Source organism: Melopsittacus undulatus, chromosome 3 (assembly GCF_012275295.1).
Source record: "Melopsittacus undulatus isolate bMelUnd1 chromosome 3, bMelUnd1.mat.Z, whole genome shotgun sequence".
NCBI classification, from domain to species: domain Eukaryota; kingdom Metazoa; phylum Chordata; class Aves; order Psittaciformes; family Psittaculidae; genus Melopsittacus; species Melopsittacus undulatus.
Genome location: NC_047529.1, coordinates 1,346,977 through 1,362,470, shown reverse-complemented (window position 1 = coordinate 1,362,470; position 15,494 = coordinate 1,346,977). Strand labels below are relative to the sequence as shown.

Here is a 15,494-nt window from a genome sequence, read left to right as displayed (position 1 = left end):
TTCCTGTGCAAGGGGCTGGGGAACATGGAGGTGGATACACATCCCAGGGTTTGGCAGCAGTGTGGTTTGCTCATAAAATGTCAGAAGTTGGCATTAGTGGCACATTGAGGTGCTGTGGGCTGCTTAGTCAGAGGTTGTGCTTCCCCTTGGCACTGGGGACTTTCCTGCTGCAGCAGGAGTGGGATTCATTACACTGCACAAGAGCTACTCTGATCCTTTCCTCTGCTCTGAGCACCTCAGCTGGGGGTGCACAGGAAGCTTCAGTGTGTGTGGCTTCTCTTCCCTTTACCATGACCAAGCCCGGTGGGTGCAGGGGCAGTCTGACACCAGCCCATGGCAGCCTGGAGCTGGGGTGAAGGAGCTGAGTGAGGCTGACAGCACCACTGCTGCACTCACCTGAGTAGGCAGCATGGGAGGAGCTGGTCCTGAAGCTCCACAGGCTGGGCAGTGTGGCCAAAGGCAAACTGTGGTCAGCCCAGGACCCACATTCATACCCGTTGCTGCTGGAGGCTTCATGAGCAGGTTGGTGCAGGCGGCTGGTCAGGCAAGGAAAGAGCTTCAGGGCAGCTAAGTTAAAGAGCTGAAGTCTGGAGGATATGGCTTTTTAATGTCATTGCTAAAGCTATTGGCTAAAAACCAGCATTAAAACTTATATAACTTTTTGCTTCTTTATCTCATGCTTGATAAGAACATTGGGGGGTGTTAATCTGTGTAGAAGCCTCTTCCAGAGTCAAAAGCTATGTTTAGAAGACTTCCCTTCCTTTGCCAGTTTCCACTGTCACATTGCTAAGCCAGGAGAAAATGAGGGTAGCCTCAGGAGCAATGGAGTTTAAATGCCATCACATCCTGCTACTGGTTTTCTAATGCTATGAGGCAATAAAATGGGTTCTATTGCAACAGGCCAGCAGCTTAAGTCGCTATTTGGGTGCTATGGAACAAGTCATATGCCAAAGGGTTGTCAGATATCCGTCTGAGATGGGTTAGGAAACTCCTGTACCTTGCACAATGGTTTTGGGAAAGAGGAAATAGAGCAGGCTCACATGCTGAATGGAACATCACTGTATCATAGACTGGTTTTAGGCAGGATGGGACATTAAAGCTCCTCCAGCTCCAACCCCTGCCATGGGCAGGGACCCCTTCCACTGGAGCAGCTGCTCCAAGCCCCTGTGTCCAACCTGGCCTTGAGCACTGCCAGGTGGAAGCTTTTACTGGGAGCAAGCATTCAGGCACCTCTCCCAGCTGTGAACTTGCCATTTCTGGCCTTCCTCCAGCACTGCCCAGCACAGGGCACTGGAGGACAAGGAAGGATGAAGGTCCTACCTGGTAAATGGTGCACTTTGCCAGCCCTGGGCTCTTCTGAGGGAGGGAGACTCAAGGGGCTGTTGGCTACAAGCCAGTGATGAGCAAACTTACTTTGAAAGCAGCTACTTTAAAAGGATAGTGGGAATCTAAGTGGCATTTCCCTTACTTCCAGGGGGCAGCAGACTAAAACTTCATGTGCCTGCACCAGATCTTCTTACTGGCATGGCTGGTGTGTACCAGAAGACAGAAAATGTCCATCAGGAGGCAGGCGGATGCACTGAGGAGTGAGTGTTGAGAAGGAAAACTGCTCAGACACACGTGTGCCACACATGGCTGAATACAGGTAAGGGGAGTGGAGAGGTCTGGCTTGTACTGACAGCTCTGCTGCACAAACTGCTGGTTGCTGATCACTTAGAGTCCTTAGAAGCAAGTCTCGGCGATGGCAATAGGAATGTCCAGCAAAGTAAACACAGTAAGATGAACCTGCAGTGTTAATAACAGAAAACATCCCAGGCTGGGAGGACAACAATAACACTTGAAGGGGTAAGGCAACAGGAGAATGCATTTCCAAGCAGTCAAACTGAGGTAAGGCCATGTCTGGACAAGCAGTGGCAGCAGAACAACGGTCAGTGTTGCAGCAGGTGCTGAAGGCTCCTGAGTGAAGGGTTCTCTTGGCAGCTGAACTCCTCCCATGATGCTGGGCTGCTTCTTTTGCCTTTTCTTAAAGCTGGTAAACTCACAGCTCGGTGATGACGCCGCTGACAGCAGAAGGTGCCACACACAAATCAAAGAGGAAGTGCAAGACAAGGTTTTAATCATTAAAAGTTATCAATAACCTCTTATATACACATAGTTATACACAAGTGGTTCGTGAGTCCCTCCTCTGCCAGGGTTCTGCTGGTGAGGCTGAAGCTGCTCTTGCCTGGCACTGTCTCACAGGGGGATGTGAAGGTGGAGCAGCCGGTGGCCTTGGTGATGGGTATGGCTTGTGCAGGGGCTCTGGCTCCTCAGCTGGGCACCGAGAGGAGCCCGTGCTCGTCTGCTGTGTCCAGGATCTTACAGATGACGGGAGACTCCACCTGGGATGGAAGAGATTGAAACTGTAAAGACTATGGAATTGTACTTCCAGTGCCTAGAGGGGCTGCAGGAAAGCTGGAGAGGGGCTTGGGACAAGGGATGTAGGGACAGGGCCAAGGGGAATGGCTTGAACCTGCCAGAACAGGGGAGCCTGAGCTGAGCTCTGAGGCAGAAGCTGTTCCCTGGGAGGGTGCTGAGGCGCTGGCACAGGGTGCCCAGAGAAGCTGTGGCTGCCCCATCCCTGGCAGTGCTCAAGGCCAGGTTGGACACAGGGGCTTGGAGCAGCTGCTCCAGTGGAAGGGGTCCCTGCCCGTGGCAGGGGTTGGAGCTGGAGGAGCTTTAAGCTCCCTTCCAACACAAACCAGGCTGGGATTCTATTTTACAACAGAGCAGGAGATCAATGAAAACAGACCACCATAGGCACAGTACTAGAGCAGCACTCTCTAAACCTGAGTAAGTGCTTTTTACTTTTGGGTATGACCCCCGCAGCATACTCAAATGTAATCAGTGTAATTAACAGTGACCCTCCCTTTCTCTATGCAGGGGCAACTGAACAAAAGCAGTACTTGTTTAGATGTTACATATATGGGCTGAAGTACACTATTTGTACTCTGGGAATCTCTTGGGAAGAGTCACTAGGAGAAAGGAACCATTTCAAACATACACCTGGAGACACCCTCTGCCAGGTGGCACCTGATCACAGGGAATTCCCCATGTCTTTTCTTACCCCAAGGATGTATTGGCAAGAATGAGGCTCTAACATGTATATGGTCACAGCGTGAGGGAATCGGATTCTTTACATCTGAAAACAGAAAGGAAATGTGGTGTTTAGTGTCCAAGAAACACAGAACTAAAGCATGTATTTCCCTGTAGCAGTTTTAGGAAGTTGACAGTCATTGCTTTCTGCAGACAGCAGAGGCTGTCCCCTCTGACACAGAGAGCAGAGACACAAAACATCCGTTTACTGAGGAAGTGAACTTACTTCAATTTCACAGTCACCTGCCTTGGCTTGTCTGTCAAGTCACAAACATCTCCATTTCCATAGAAATGAGACACCATCCTGCCACAAAAAGATGGGAATGAAAACGTTTGGAAATAGTAAACATGGATCTTAAGCAGGCAGCTAACTTGTGTGATGCACATCTCATTGTTCTTCAAATATATGGGGCTTGGAGTAGCTGCTCCAGTTGAAGGTGTCCCTGCCTGTGGGAGGGGTTGGAGCTGGAGGAGCTTTAAGGTCCCTTCCAATCTAAACCAGTCTGTGATTCTATTTAACTCAAATTAACAAACCAAAGTAGTTAACACTGTATTTCAGTGAGTGCAGAAGCAAATAGCTGTTCTCTCTTGGAGATTTTTCTCTGTGTCATATCCCAAGGGCTGAATTACCTTTTCTGATGTTGCATGCTCATTAGGGGGAAGTAATAATAAACCAAATACCTATACACACTGCTCCTGGCAGTTGTAGCTATTTGTGAACTGAACACACACTGCAGAAGTGGCCCTGATGATTATTCCTCTCTATGGCAAGCATGAGGGCAGTGATGATGGTGATGGTACCCATACCGAACTGTCTGCGTGCCATCTTCCGGAGGTGATATGTTCTAGCAGCGTTCTTCCTGGCCCACTCAATGTGTTCCTCCTTGTTCACGTACCCACCACCACAGAAGTCTTGCCAGTTTCCTTGTCCTACAAAAGGGGAAGCTGATAATTGTACCTTGTATGACGTATTTAGCAGCAAGCATATTGTAAATGATGTGTAGAATGTCAGCTCTGTCTGACATGGTACCTACATCCCCCTGCATAAACACAGGCAGCACACAGAGGATTTCTTTCCTGAAATCCAACTTAAATCACCCAAAAACAGGATGCTGGTTTCTCAGAGTGCAAAACAGATTCTCTAACCCCTTATTCCCCACAGCCATCTAGTGGCAGAACATGCAACTATTTCAACATACCTCATGATACTGATGAACGTATTTGCCGTAGCAGAATTCGTACTTCCACCAGCCAACACCCTGGGGAGAGGTATAATTTCAGCGTTTAAAACAAGGCAAAACCCCACAAACCAGATAAAATGCCCCAAAAGAGCCATGTCCACTTCCCTCCAGACCCTAAACTACTGTTGATTTTAGCTGTCAACTTTCACATCTGTTAATTGATGTGTTGATTATTGGCACTGAGAGGGAATCTCTTATCAGACTGATACAGGGAAGTGTATCAGAGATGGAATAAGTGAGTTTAAGCCAGGTTTAAACCTGAAGAGCCACACAGGACTAAATTCCTTAAACTAGTTGTATATTCCCTGTTTATCTTTTAAATACTTTCCTCTTTGAAAGACAACACAACTTCAGATGCCTTTGCTCTGCTGGCTGCTCTCTCAGTAAGTATGATGAGAGGTTTTTTCCTTCTCATTAACCAAATAAATTCTCAGGATCTACTTTAATTTCACTGTGATTCTATTCAATTTATAAATATTCTCTTTATTATGATTGTTCAGATAAACTGGATTTCAACAGAAAGGTTAAAGATACCTTCCTGGCACATAAGCCTTCCCAGTATCAATGCAGGGAGAGGCAGGTATTAGCTGTATCAGAATGCAGCTATCACAGTTCATGGAGAAATTAAATACATAAACCTGTATGTACAATTAAGGAGTAGCTATTTGAATATATGTAGCTTATTTCTCACCCCATGGAAGCAGTAAGAACCACTAAGAAATTCCTTTATAAGCTGCTCATCAGTCAGTTTGGAGATGTGGGTTGTTCCCACAGTTAACAGTTGATGGCTTCCAACAGCAACAGGCTTGTGAATGGAAGAAAATTTCTCTTCTTTCGTTGACTGCATTTCCTCCTGAAGTGGAATTTTACACAAAAACACCCATTTAGATGTCATAAGGCCCTTGCAAAGTCATATAAATTAAGTGAAGATACTTAATACTAAGTGAGGTGACTGTGGGAACAAGTATGAAAGCATTTTGTTATTGTTTTCACTGTCTATAGCATAGCTGAGAAAACAGAGCCAAAGACTTCACACATCTGTAAACTGTAGGCTACATACAGTTTTAAAGCAGTAGCCCAAACTTCCTTGCTTTGTTTTCATTCCAAAGAAGGTAATTTACAGATGACTTCAACAAGGTTGGAGACCATTTCAAAGACTGACATGGTCTTACAAAGCTGGGTAACAGGATTTACTCCATGGAAGTGAAAGTTGTGGGTGTTCCAGCATGGAAAATAAGTATTTTCTATTTAAAGTGAAACAAATCCTACCTCCTTAACCTTTCTAAAGGGCATCTTCATCATTTCTTGCTGCTTCTCCAGCTGTTCCAGGTTATGGGGCCTTAAGTGGGGATCCTGGCAGAGACTGGCAGAAGATGTCATTCACAGGAGAGGCCCTGAACCTGCCCAAACAAGTGAGCAAACATCACTTACCATGCCTTAAAGACATGCTCCTCCTGTTGAAAGGAGCCCTTTTATTTACAAACTGAACATGCAGATACTGTTTCAGGAGCAAGGTGGCCTTTGGTGATGTCCTCCAAGGAAGAGGTTGTAATACAGCACTAGTTGTGTAATAATTACCTCTGTAGTTAAAAGAACCTTAAAACGTTCCATAAATTACATCTGCACTCTAGATTAAACAAGACTGTACCAAAGCAGCCTGGTTTATCTCAATTTTATTTAAACAGCACTAAGACAAATAGAGCACACAAATACTACCTTTTATTGCCTTCCTCCCTGTCCCCAGTTCCCACCAACTTAAAAACCCCTCAAATTGTGCCCAGAGAACTAATGGAAATACTTCTGCTCAGTTAATGCAAGTCCATTATTGGGTAAGATAATGGGAAGAGCTCTGGTGGCTGAAGTACTGCTCAGTACATGACAGGAAAAGTGCTCTTAATTTAACGTGAGGTTGGTTTGTTGCTTCCTCAGCTGAGCAGCACTTCCAGCCTGCCACCTCCACCCATCCTTACTTAACTGAGATGATGAAGTGGGATAACAAAGACCTTTATGTTTATTTTAAGTATTTCCTGCTAGTGGGCAGGAAGCTTTCCCTGCCTGCCCTTTGGGAGGAGGCAGCAGCTCAAGATTTGTCCTTATCAAACAATAGAACAATCTGCCTCTGCTTTTTCTAGTGTGGGGCTCATACAAAGGCTTAGAAGAGTCTGAGTAAACAGATAACAGTGTAGTAGAGAAGCACAGCAGATTACATGTTACCAAACCCATCTTCACGGAAGAATGTACAGTTGATACTAAATATTTAATAGCATAACTTATTTACCCCAACAGCAAGTGTTTATTAAGTGCATGATTGAGGATTTTGTCCTTTAGACTCTCTTGCCTTTAATCTTTCAGAGCAGTGATTAAATCCTCACTTGTTCTAACATCTGTGTACATGGGAAATTAGAACTCCAGTCACTGTTTCCCCCTTCATTTGTACACCAGATTCACTCTGCAATCCTATTTACACCCCTTGAACAGCCAAGAATCCATATGACTGAGACTAAATGTATCCCATAGGTGCATGGCACAATTTGGGGGCAGAAGGGGAAATAATAAGCTTCATTTTGGAAAATAACACTGAAGTTGTGAATGTTTCATATGAAGATGACTTTACAGCTGAAGGCAGTAAAGCAGGACAGAGACAGATGGGAGTTCCTAAAGTTGGGACTACTACTAAAATAACATCAAGGTTAAGCCTGAAGACTATACTTTTGTTTTCTGAAATGACAGAAGTTGAAGTCTATACTCAAAATAACATACTGATGCAATCTGCATTCTTTAAATACCACAAAGATGATCCCCCAGACCTTGAAATCATGAGCTAAGAGGAGACAGGCTGCTGTTAATCTGTCTGCAGCCTTAATGTCCTAGTTTGTGTTTCCCCAGTGACAGGGCTAGGAACTTACCTGCTTGAAATAGTTGTACTTCCCTGCTCGAAATAGTTGTACTTCCCCTCTGTTTCTCATGTGAAATCAGGCTTACAAAACTGCAAAGATCATGCAATTTAACCTGAAAACTTCAGATGCCTTGCCAAAGTACATGTAAATGTCACAGCTCTGTTCCAGAAACCACAGAGGAGTATGACTTACATAAGCACATACATGTGTGGCAACTGGTGACAACTTGAAGTGATGGTAGCCAAAGTCAGAGTACTGTACCTGTATTTTGGATGGTTGCAGAGCAGAGGTGTCAATATAACCACTTCATATTCACAGGTGGTAACTTCTGCTACTGAAAGGATCTCATGTTTAGCTTCTGGGTGACAGATGTACATCACTGTGCTTGACCTGGGCAGGTTTTGTCTCAGGCTACAAGGTGTGCCATTTCCCATTTCTACAGGGTAGTATGGGGTCATTTGCCCTTCTATGTTTTTGGTAGGTATCTAGGGGAAAGAAAGTAGAAAATTAAGAGGATGAATAAAGCTCCTTTGACTCTTCTGAAACAAAATATATGCTTACACTCTGCAGAGCAAGCATTACAGCATTGAAAACAGCCCCTGTGTAGTCACCTGGTGTTTCTGCAACATGCAAACATGCTCTGGTTTATTACCTCCATACCCTGCACAAATGCACTGAGCCACATATGAGTTTTGACTACAAAAGCAGGTGGTTTCTCTGCATGGGCTGCCTGATGTTTCAGTTCTATGTGAGCTTGCCAGCTGTTTGCAGTGTTCTGGAAGAGCACCAAGCCAGCTGTGTTCACCCTGCAGGAGACAAGGGGATGAGAGCAGCTCTGCCAGACTCAGCGCAGGTCTGACCAGGCCCATTACCTTCACTTCAGTGCCAGGGCTTGTAGACTCTAAAACACACCTGCAAAGTGATGCTTGCACTACACGTCTTGGCATTACCAGCCTGGGCTGTTCCATATCCAGAGTATCCCACATCAACTGTTTATTGTGGCTAACAAAGTTAAGTATATATACAAACCTAAAGTGTGTACAATAAGCTCTCTTCAGACTTGTTCCTTCCTATATTTCAGCTTCCACTTTAAGAAATTAATTCCCCAAACTGGTAAAAATCCCTCTCTGGGTTCCTAAATTGGAAGCAGCTGAAGTTCCTGGGTACTAAAAGCTCTGCTTGTACAAAAGCCATGCTGGAACGCATAGACTAGACCTTTTCCTACCTGTGTTGCTTGAGCTAGTAAGGTTTGCAGTGCTTGACAAATCAGGCTTTGTGCTAAAAGGTGGTGGTGCCTTCTGTGGTCAGGACACTAACCTGAGGACCTGAGACCCTTCTGTATCTACTTATTCTGGTTTCAAACCACATTAGCCCATTACAGGCTGTTGATTCTCTCCTCAAATTGCTCCATCATGAATGAAATGATGAGACATTCATGAGGTTAAAGAATAAACATGCCAGCAGCTCAACTGCTCAGGTGCTTCTTGGCTTCCAGTCACTTATCAACTCTATACTTCAATATTCAAAGGTGGGAAATGAAAATACATTCTGTTTGTCTACAAAGAGCTGAGAAAAAAGGTACCAGCGCCTTCCCTTTTGTCTTTATCAGTGGAACAACTGTTTTTTCTTTAAAAATTGAAAAATTATGCCTACACATTTCACTGAGAGTAACTTCAAGAAATCTAAATGCAGATAGCTGTGGTTTGCACCACAACTGAAAGGCACACAATAGGACTTAAGATACACCTCTAGTTGTGCAGCTGTTTCAAGCACCACCCAGCTGTGTTGTCTGTTGTGTGTTTTTTTCCCTTTCCCAACTAGAGAACCCATGCAAATGATGGCTAAATTCTTTATGGACTGAAACCAAGACAGTGTATGTGTATCAGACAGACTGTCCATGCCAGTAAAAGACAACTTCCTCTGAAAGAAAAAGTAATTTACCTTATAGAGAACTTAAGTTTGAATGCCAAGAGGCACAACTGCCACTGCCACTAGAATGGGCCACATTCTGACTTGGTTTCTGCTCTACCAACTTATCTGGCATGTGTGTTTTCTGAGATCCTCTGCAGAACCACCACTCTGTGCTATGTAAATCAGCACTGTCAAGGGACATGCAGACTAAAATTGGTTTCAGATTTAAAAGGAAGGGTCACTGGCAATAAGGTAGGTGTGTGTCTGTCCACAGGTCAGATCTGCTACTGCAGATTCCAAACTCTGGCGTGCTTCAGGTACTTCCATTGCTTTGCTATCAAGTTAGTGACTCAGAACTGAGTTTTGGAGCCTAAACAAACAGCAAAGTTCCCTAATGGAAAAGGGAAGCAGAGAGTTTTATGGGAAGGGGCAAGTCAGCTAAGAAATCTTTTAGGGATTTTGTGCTGTGGGATTTTGTTAATCTTTTTTTCTGTACCCAAAATGCACAAAAGTGTCATTAAGGGAACTGGAAAACTGTCACTAGACCATAATGTGGATTTGTGGTTATGTGTATTGTCTTCAGAGTAGAAAAGTACATAATTCATCTAAGATCAGCATAACTTTAAGGTAAATAAGTAGAAGGGAAAGAAGTTTGACTAACCAGACTAAATAAGCTTCCTGAGCTGGGACTGAGAATCAAAGGAAGAAGAGTGCAGCTCAGGAGCAGAGTTTCATTTTTTGATTCTCAATTTGGAAGGGAACTTGTAACATTCATCTCATCACATATAAATTGCCTCCACCAGTGATGGCAAAAGTTAAAATAGATGGTTTTCACTTGCCTCTTTTGCACTCTCTTTGGGGTTTTCCTTCTCTTCTTGATCTAGGGAATAATTAAGAATGAGGTAAGCATAAAATCTGTGAACTTGAAATAAAATGCAATTACATACACAGAAGTTTGTATGGTGTGTGTATTTGCTGGTACTTTGTGTATATGCTGACAAGAGTCAATTTTATGAACTTGCAGGTGCAAAAGAGGAAAGAAAGGAAATAAACAGTGATCTGGGGTCCAGAGCAAACAGAATAAAATAGGAACTAGCATTGTCTTAAAACACTTTCGAGTGTATGGGACAGGCCACATCCAACCCTAGCATCAGAGGAAGGCCAGTCAGGGCAGGAGAACATGTCACTCACTATTGCTGTTCTTCAAGGGGCAGTTGACTGCCCTTCTCAAGGTGAGTGGATTACAGGCTGGGACAGTAAACAGGCAAGGTCTTCAGCTCACCCACTAGCCAGCCTCAGAGGATACACTCCTAGGAAGAAGTGAGGCTGGACTTCATGCCAGACTAATGATGCTGAGAGTAAACATCCTTACAGGGCTGGGGTTGCAAGCTGTCACAGGTGAGGATCATAGAATCAACCAGGTTGGAAGCGCCTCCAGTCCAACCATTCCCAGCCCTGCCAAGGCCACCCCTAACCCATGGCACTGAGGCCTCGTCTCCACGGGCTGTGAACCCTTGCAGGGCCGGTGCCTGCAGCCCTGCCCTGGGCAGCCTGTTCCAATGCCTGAGCACCCTGTGGGGCAGGAATTGTTCCTCAGCTCCATCTAAACCTGCCCTGGGGCAGCTTGAGGCCGGTTCCTCTTGTCCCATCCCTTGTTCCTTGGGAGCAGAGCCCAGCCCCTCCTGGCTCCATCCTCCTGGCAGGCACTTGGAGGGAGCCTTCTCCACACTGAACCCCCCAGGCCCCTCAGCCTTCCAAACTGCTTCAAGACTCCATTCAGAGTTAGATGAGCAAAAGGCCACTCTGCTTTGCCACCACCCGTTCATCTCGTTCAAATTTATTGTCTCACACTCCTGCATTTCAGCTCACAGTGGTTTGAGAAACTATCTGTTTAAGAGTAGTGTGAATTGCTATGTAGGAAGCACAAACAGAATTAATCTGTCACCTAAGCAGAAAGCACAGAGGGTCAACATCCTAAAGACTCAGATATGGTCACTTGAAGTGTATCATCACTATTCTATGATTCTATGATCACACTTAACTTCAGCACCCGGCTCCCGAGAAGAACTGGGAACTCAATGTTTTCTGTACAGCAGCATCTAGGGAGAATTAGGCATCTCTGCACAGAACTAACAGCAGCAAAACCAAGCAACTCAGTAGTAAAGAAATGCCAAGCAATGCAGTTTCTGAAGCTGTGTTTCTTTTTCAGGAGTAAGACCCCCAGCTGAAGGCTGCAGGCAGGAATGCGAAGGAATGGGATTAAAAGTACTAAATCCCTTCCAAGATTGAGGCATTCAAGTTAACCACTTGCAGGAATAGAAAAACGTGGTGCCACCTTTTACATACTAACCTAGAATTAAAAACCACCAACCTAGATGATGTTTTTTTTCTACTGTTTGTATCATCACTGATGAATGAATGCTTACTCTTTGGGTTTTTAAGAGTTCTCTGGACTAATACACTACCAAAGTGCTCACCCATAAGGCAAATATTGGCAGATACAACCACAGAACTTCCAACATCTACTATAATTTACAGGCAAAAAAATACAACTGCTCAGAAAACTAGTTATTCTAAACTACAGTTTGAGTTTGGGGCTCAGGTACTTAATTCCCACCAAAGCCCCATTTCAGTATTCTGAAGATCTACAGCAGGATCCCTAAAAAAATACTCTCAAACAGTTCCAAGGTTTGCAGATGATGTGTTATTACAGAAAAGCAGAGGCCAAGATGTGCTACAGTTTGAAAAACACTTCTCCCCACCCAAAAAGAGTGGCAACAGGCTGTATTACCAAGTCTGGTCTGTCACATACTGATTCTATTTCTTATATTACGTATTTTCTTTCCCTGACACTAATTATTGCAGATTTGTGCATCTTATCATAGAATTATACAATGATTAGGGACGGAAGGGACCTTAAAAATCATACAGTTCCATCTAATGAATTAGCATGGCACACAAACTGACAGATGAATGGAATGTGAGGGTAGTGCTAAAAGGCATTCACTATACCAACACATTTGTAACAAGTAATCTACAAACTTCTGTGCTATTGCACTCGGAATCAGTTTGTAACAGCTATTCTCAGGTAGCAATAATTAAAACCCAACAATTCATAAGCATCAGCAAAATAAAATAATGCCAAGACAAACTGGTTCTGATAATGGCTCTTCATCATCATATTCCCCAGATAGTATTCTTGGAGGTTTATCTTTACAACAAAGGAGTTAAAAGAGATTGCAGTTACCATTTTCCATCCTTTTTCAGGCGTACAGGAATTCAAGCCTTCAGGAGGAGTTAAGCATGAACATGCCAGCAGAAAAGGGCATATTTGAGACTACTCAATGAGCAGAAGCCTACCTGTCCTGTTTCCTTCTCCTCGTGGTACTGGCGGATGTGTTACCATGGCAGACTTCATATGTCCAGTAAGATTCAATCTTAAAACAAACAGATTTCTGTTTAGATACATCCTCCCCCACTCCAGATCTCCCAAAAGTTCTGCTTTTGGAGCAATGAAACACGCCCAGGCAGATGGCCTTGGGCACCCTCCAGAACAATAGACATGGGAATGGTCTCGTGTTCTCCAGCATTTTGATGTTCCAAATAAATACATGGGCAGTTTCCTTGACTTTCACACAGATAAAAACAAAGGAAAAGAGTTAAATAGATGTACAGACTCAGTTTTCCCCTAAACGTTGGGGTGGCTAAGCTGCAGTGACTCCACGCAGCTTGGTTTTGACAACCATCATTGATAACGGGCTGTTTACAGCTGTGTTTGAAACACACTCCCTTCTTTACAGACTTGTGTCAGATGCGGCATAGGTGTAAATATTCAGCCACTTTCATGGTCTCTGTACCATGTGCTTTGTGTATTAGGCCTGTTCTTTAATGTAAGACATGAGTCTTGAAGAGGGATGACAGTTGATGGAAAACTGGAGCACTTTCAGAGTATCTAAAGCATGTTGGTTGCTTTTTCTAACACTTTTCATTAGGTTGTCACACATTATATGGCTTGATTCCTGGAAGGAAGTATTTTAAATCCACAGTTTTAAATGCGACTAGAATCACCATTTATTTGAATCCTGACATCTTCCATTACACAGATTTTTTTACCACATATTAAAGAGATTCATAAAGTTGTAGGGATCTTATTTTGGCCTGAATTAGTACCTAAAGTGTAAGAGGTATTCATCCAAATGGTTTAATACACTAAACCTCGAAATGGACTGCATTGTAAACTTTTGATTAACATCTGAATTATCAACACAGAAGTAACATACCCTGTATGAACAGCTACTTTGCTTAAAAAGTGGTTCCCGTAATCTTCCTGAGTAGGACCTTTATAGTTTTTTTCTTCCTCCTAGAATAGAAGGGTATTTCATGACATTCAAATTAACAGTAGTTTGGTTAATATTCATTTGAAATAGTAAAAAAACCAACCCAAAAGTCTTCTTGCAAAATTAAAAGGTACAAGCCCTCATTTCTTCCTGCCCTGAAGGAGCTGTGTGGTGATTGGGGGGGAAAAAGACCATTAAATAACAAGGCAAATGAAAGTCACAAATGAAGTAGTCAAACCAGAAGAGTTTAGTGGCTGAGAAGTGGGAAGAGCAGGAGCTCTCCACTTGCTTGTGTCCACAGGGAGGGTGTGCACAGGAAACAGCACCAACAAGCTTCTCATTTGTTAGTCAATGCTGATGCAGCATAACTGGGACGTCACACAGCTTTTGTTAATTTCAAAATGGATCAAAAAAGCATAAATAACATGTGAGAGTTTATTTCTTGCATCATTTTTGCTCTAGAAACATGCAGGGCTATGAAGAGATTTCCATTCCAAGTCCTTGTCCCCTAGCCGAAGCCCTCTGTGCTGTCAGTCACACAAAGGCTGTGTCAAAGTGGGAGGTCCTACTACAGGATTCAGCTCATCTGTGCAGTTCTCAGGGTGTTTCTCACACCCTGAACCTCCAGAGCAATAAACGACCAATAGTAAACCTCACCAAAGGCCTCCTTGAGCTACATGTTCTGTACAAACAAATGCATTTATGTATTCTTAAATTTAAACCTCAAGTTGTGCACCTGGACATCCAACTGAGGAAGGAATGACCAAGAATAAACCACCAGTGACAGAACCACGACTGGGATAGTATTTACAGGTACGGTGAGCACGACAGCAATGTTAACAACCTCTATAGCCATTTATTGACTTAGAATTTGACAACAAGCATTTCCCAATCCCAGCAATACACAGAACATCACAGCAATCACGTATTGGCAAATAGGGACTTCAAAGCATTCAGGCTGGCCCATTTATTACAGAGCTAGCAAAGTGAAGGCATCTACCACACACTGAAGCTCTGAGGCAAGGTGTAGATGATTCTCTTCTGATCTGGGGAAGGGGACAAACTGAAAAGACACTGTCAAGTTTATAAACTACAGTTATAACTACAATAAAGGACTCGACTGAACTCACCTCATTGCCACTTGCTATCAGCGGAAGCAGGCATTTGTACTTCTCCTTGTCCACAGTGGTCATTATAATGTAGTTATCCTCTTTGTACAGGACACCAGTTGTAGGCTGAGAAAACAACCGACCTGTGGATTAGTCAGGTGGTTCTTTTAATGCTCCTTGTCAGAACCAGCCTGGAACTGACGAGCAGCACAGTTAATTCCTAGGGATCCGGGGCATTTCCTGGGGCTCCATCATGCCACAACACTGAAGGCTTTTTCCTGCCTTCTCCTTTGCTTCCATCCTCTGCCTCCCTGCCCCATTCCTGCTGTTATAAAGGCTGTTTCCTAAAGCAACACCCCCAGAACCACTGCACTTTTCCAGCAGCCCTTCCATGTTGGCTTTTAGGGCAGATTTCCCTGGGATTTGCCATGGCCTGAGCATGAGGCCTCACCCTGAGTGCTGGTACATGTATACCACAGCCCCACTGCAGGGAGATACCTCAGGAACCCCCCAGCAATGCTACATGGGGCTAACCCCAACCCCAAACACTTCTACAGCGGAACAGCTTCAAAACCAACCCACAAGACCGAGTTAACCCCCCCCCCCGTTAACAACCACAGCCCCCAGCCCCTCAGCCCTGAGGGAGGAGTGCCCGGATCCCCTCACCCCCGGTACCGACCAGGCTGAAGGTCAGTGCCGGGCCAGTTCACCCTGAAGGGGACATCGTCGCTGAGCGGAGGCAGAGCACGGCCGCCCTCCGCCACCACAGCGGCCGCAGCAGCCCGCAGAGCAGCGCCGGGCCGGGCGGCCGGGGCCGGCGGTCCCTCATGCCGGCCACCGGGAGGGGAGGAAGGGAAGGGAGCG

General features: G+C 44.6%; 1 protein-coding gene across 1 annotated transcript; it reads right to left on the bottom strand.

Annotated features, from left to right (window-relative positions):
- Nucleotides 1-2,087: 2,087 nt before the first annotated feature.
- On the bottom strand, nucleotides 2,088-15,459 carry ERLEC1 (endoplasmic reticulum lectin 1). Its single transcript, XM_034060371.1, is given in 22 exon segments — nucleotides 2,088-2,381; nucleotides 3,107-3,165; nucleotides 3,168-3,181; nucleotides 3,362-3,439; nucleotides 3,943-3,967; nucleotides 3,970-4,026; nucleotides 4,029-4,065; nucleotides 4,335-4,394; nucleotides 5,068-5,229; nucleotides 5,646-5,714; nucleotides 5,716-5,776; nucleotides 7,535-7,758; nucleotides 10,024-10,064; nucleotides 12,336-12,398; nucleotides 12,545-12,563; nucleotides 12,566-12,585; nucleotides 12,588-12,621; nucleotides 13,465-13,514; nucleotides 13,517-13,544; nucleotides 14,652-14,773; nucleotides 15,310-15,405; nucleotides 15,408-15,459. Coding segments are annotated over 22 exon segments (1,443 nt in total). The 3' UTR covers nucleotides 2,088-2,309.
- Between the last annotated feature and the right edge of the window lie 35 nt (nucleotides 15,460-15,494).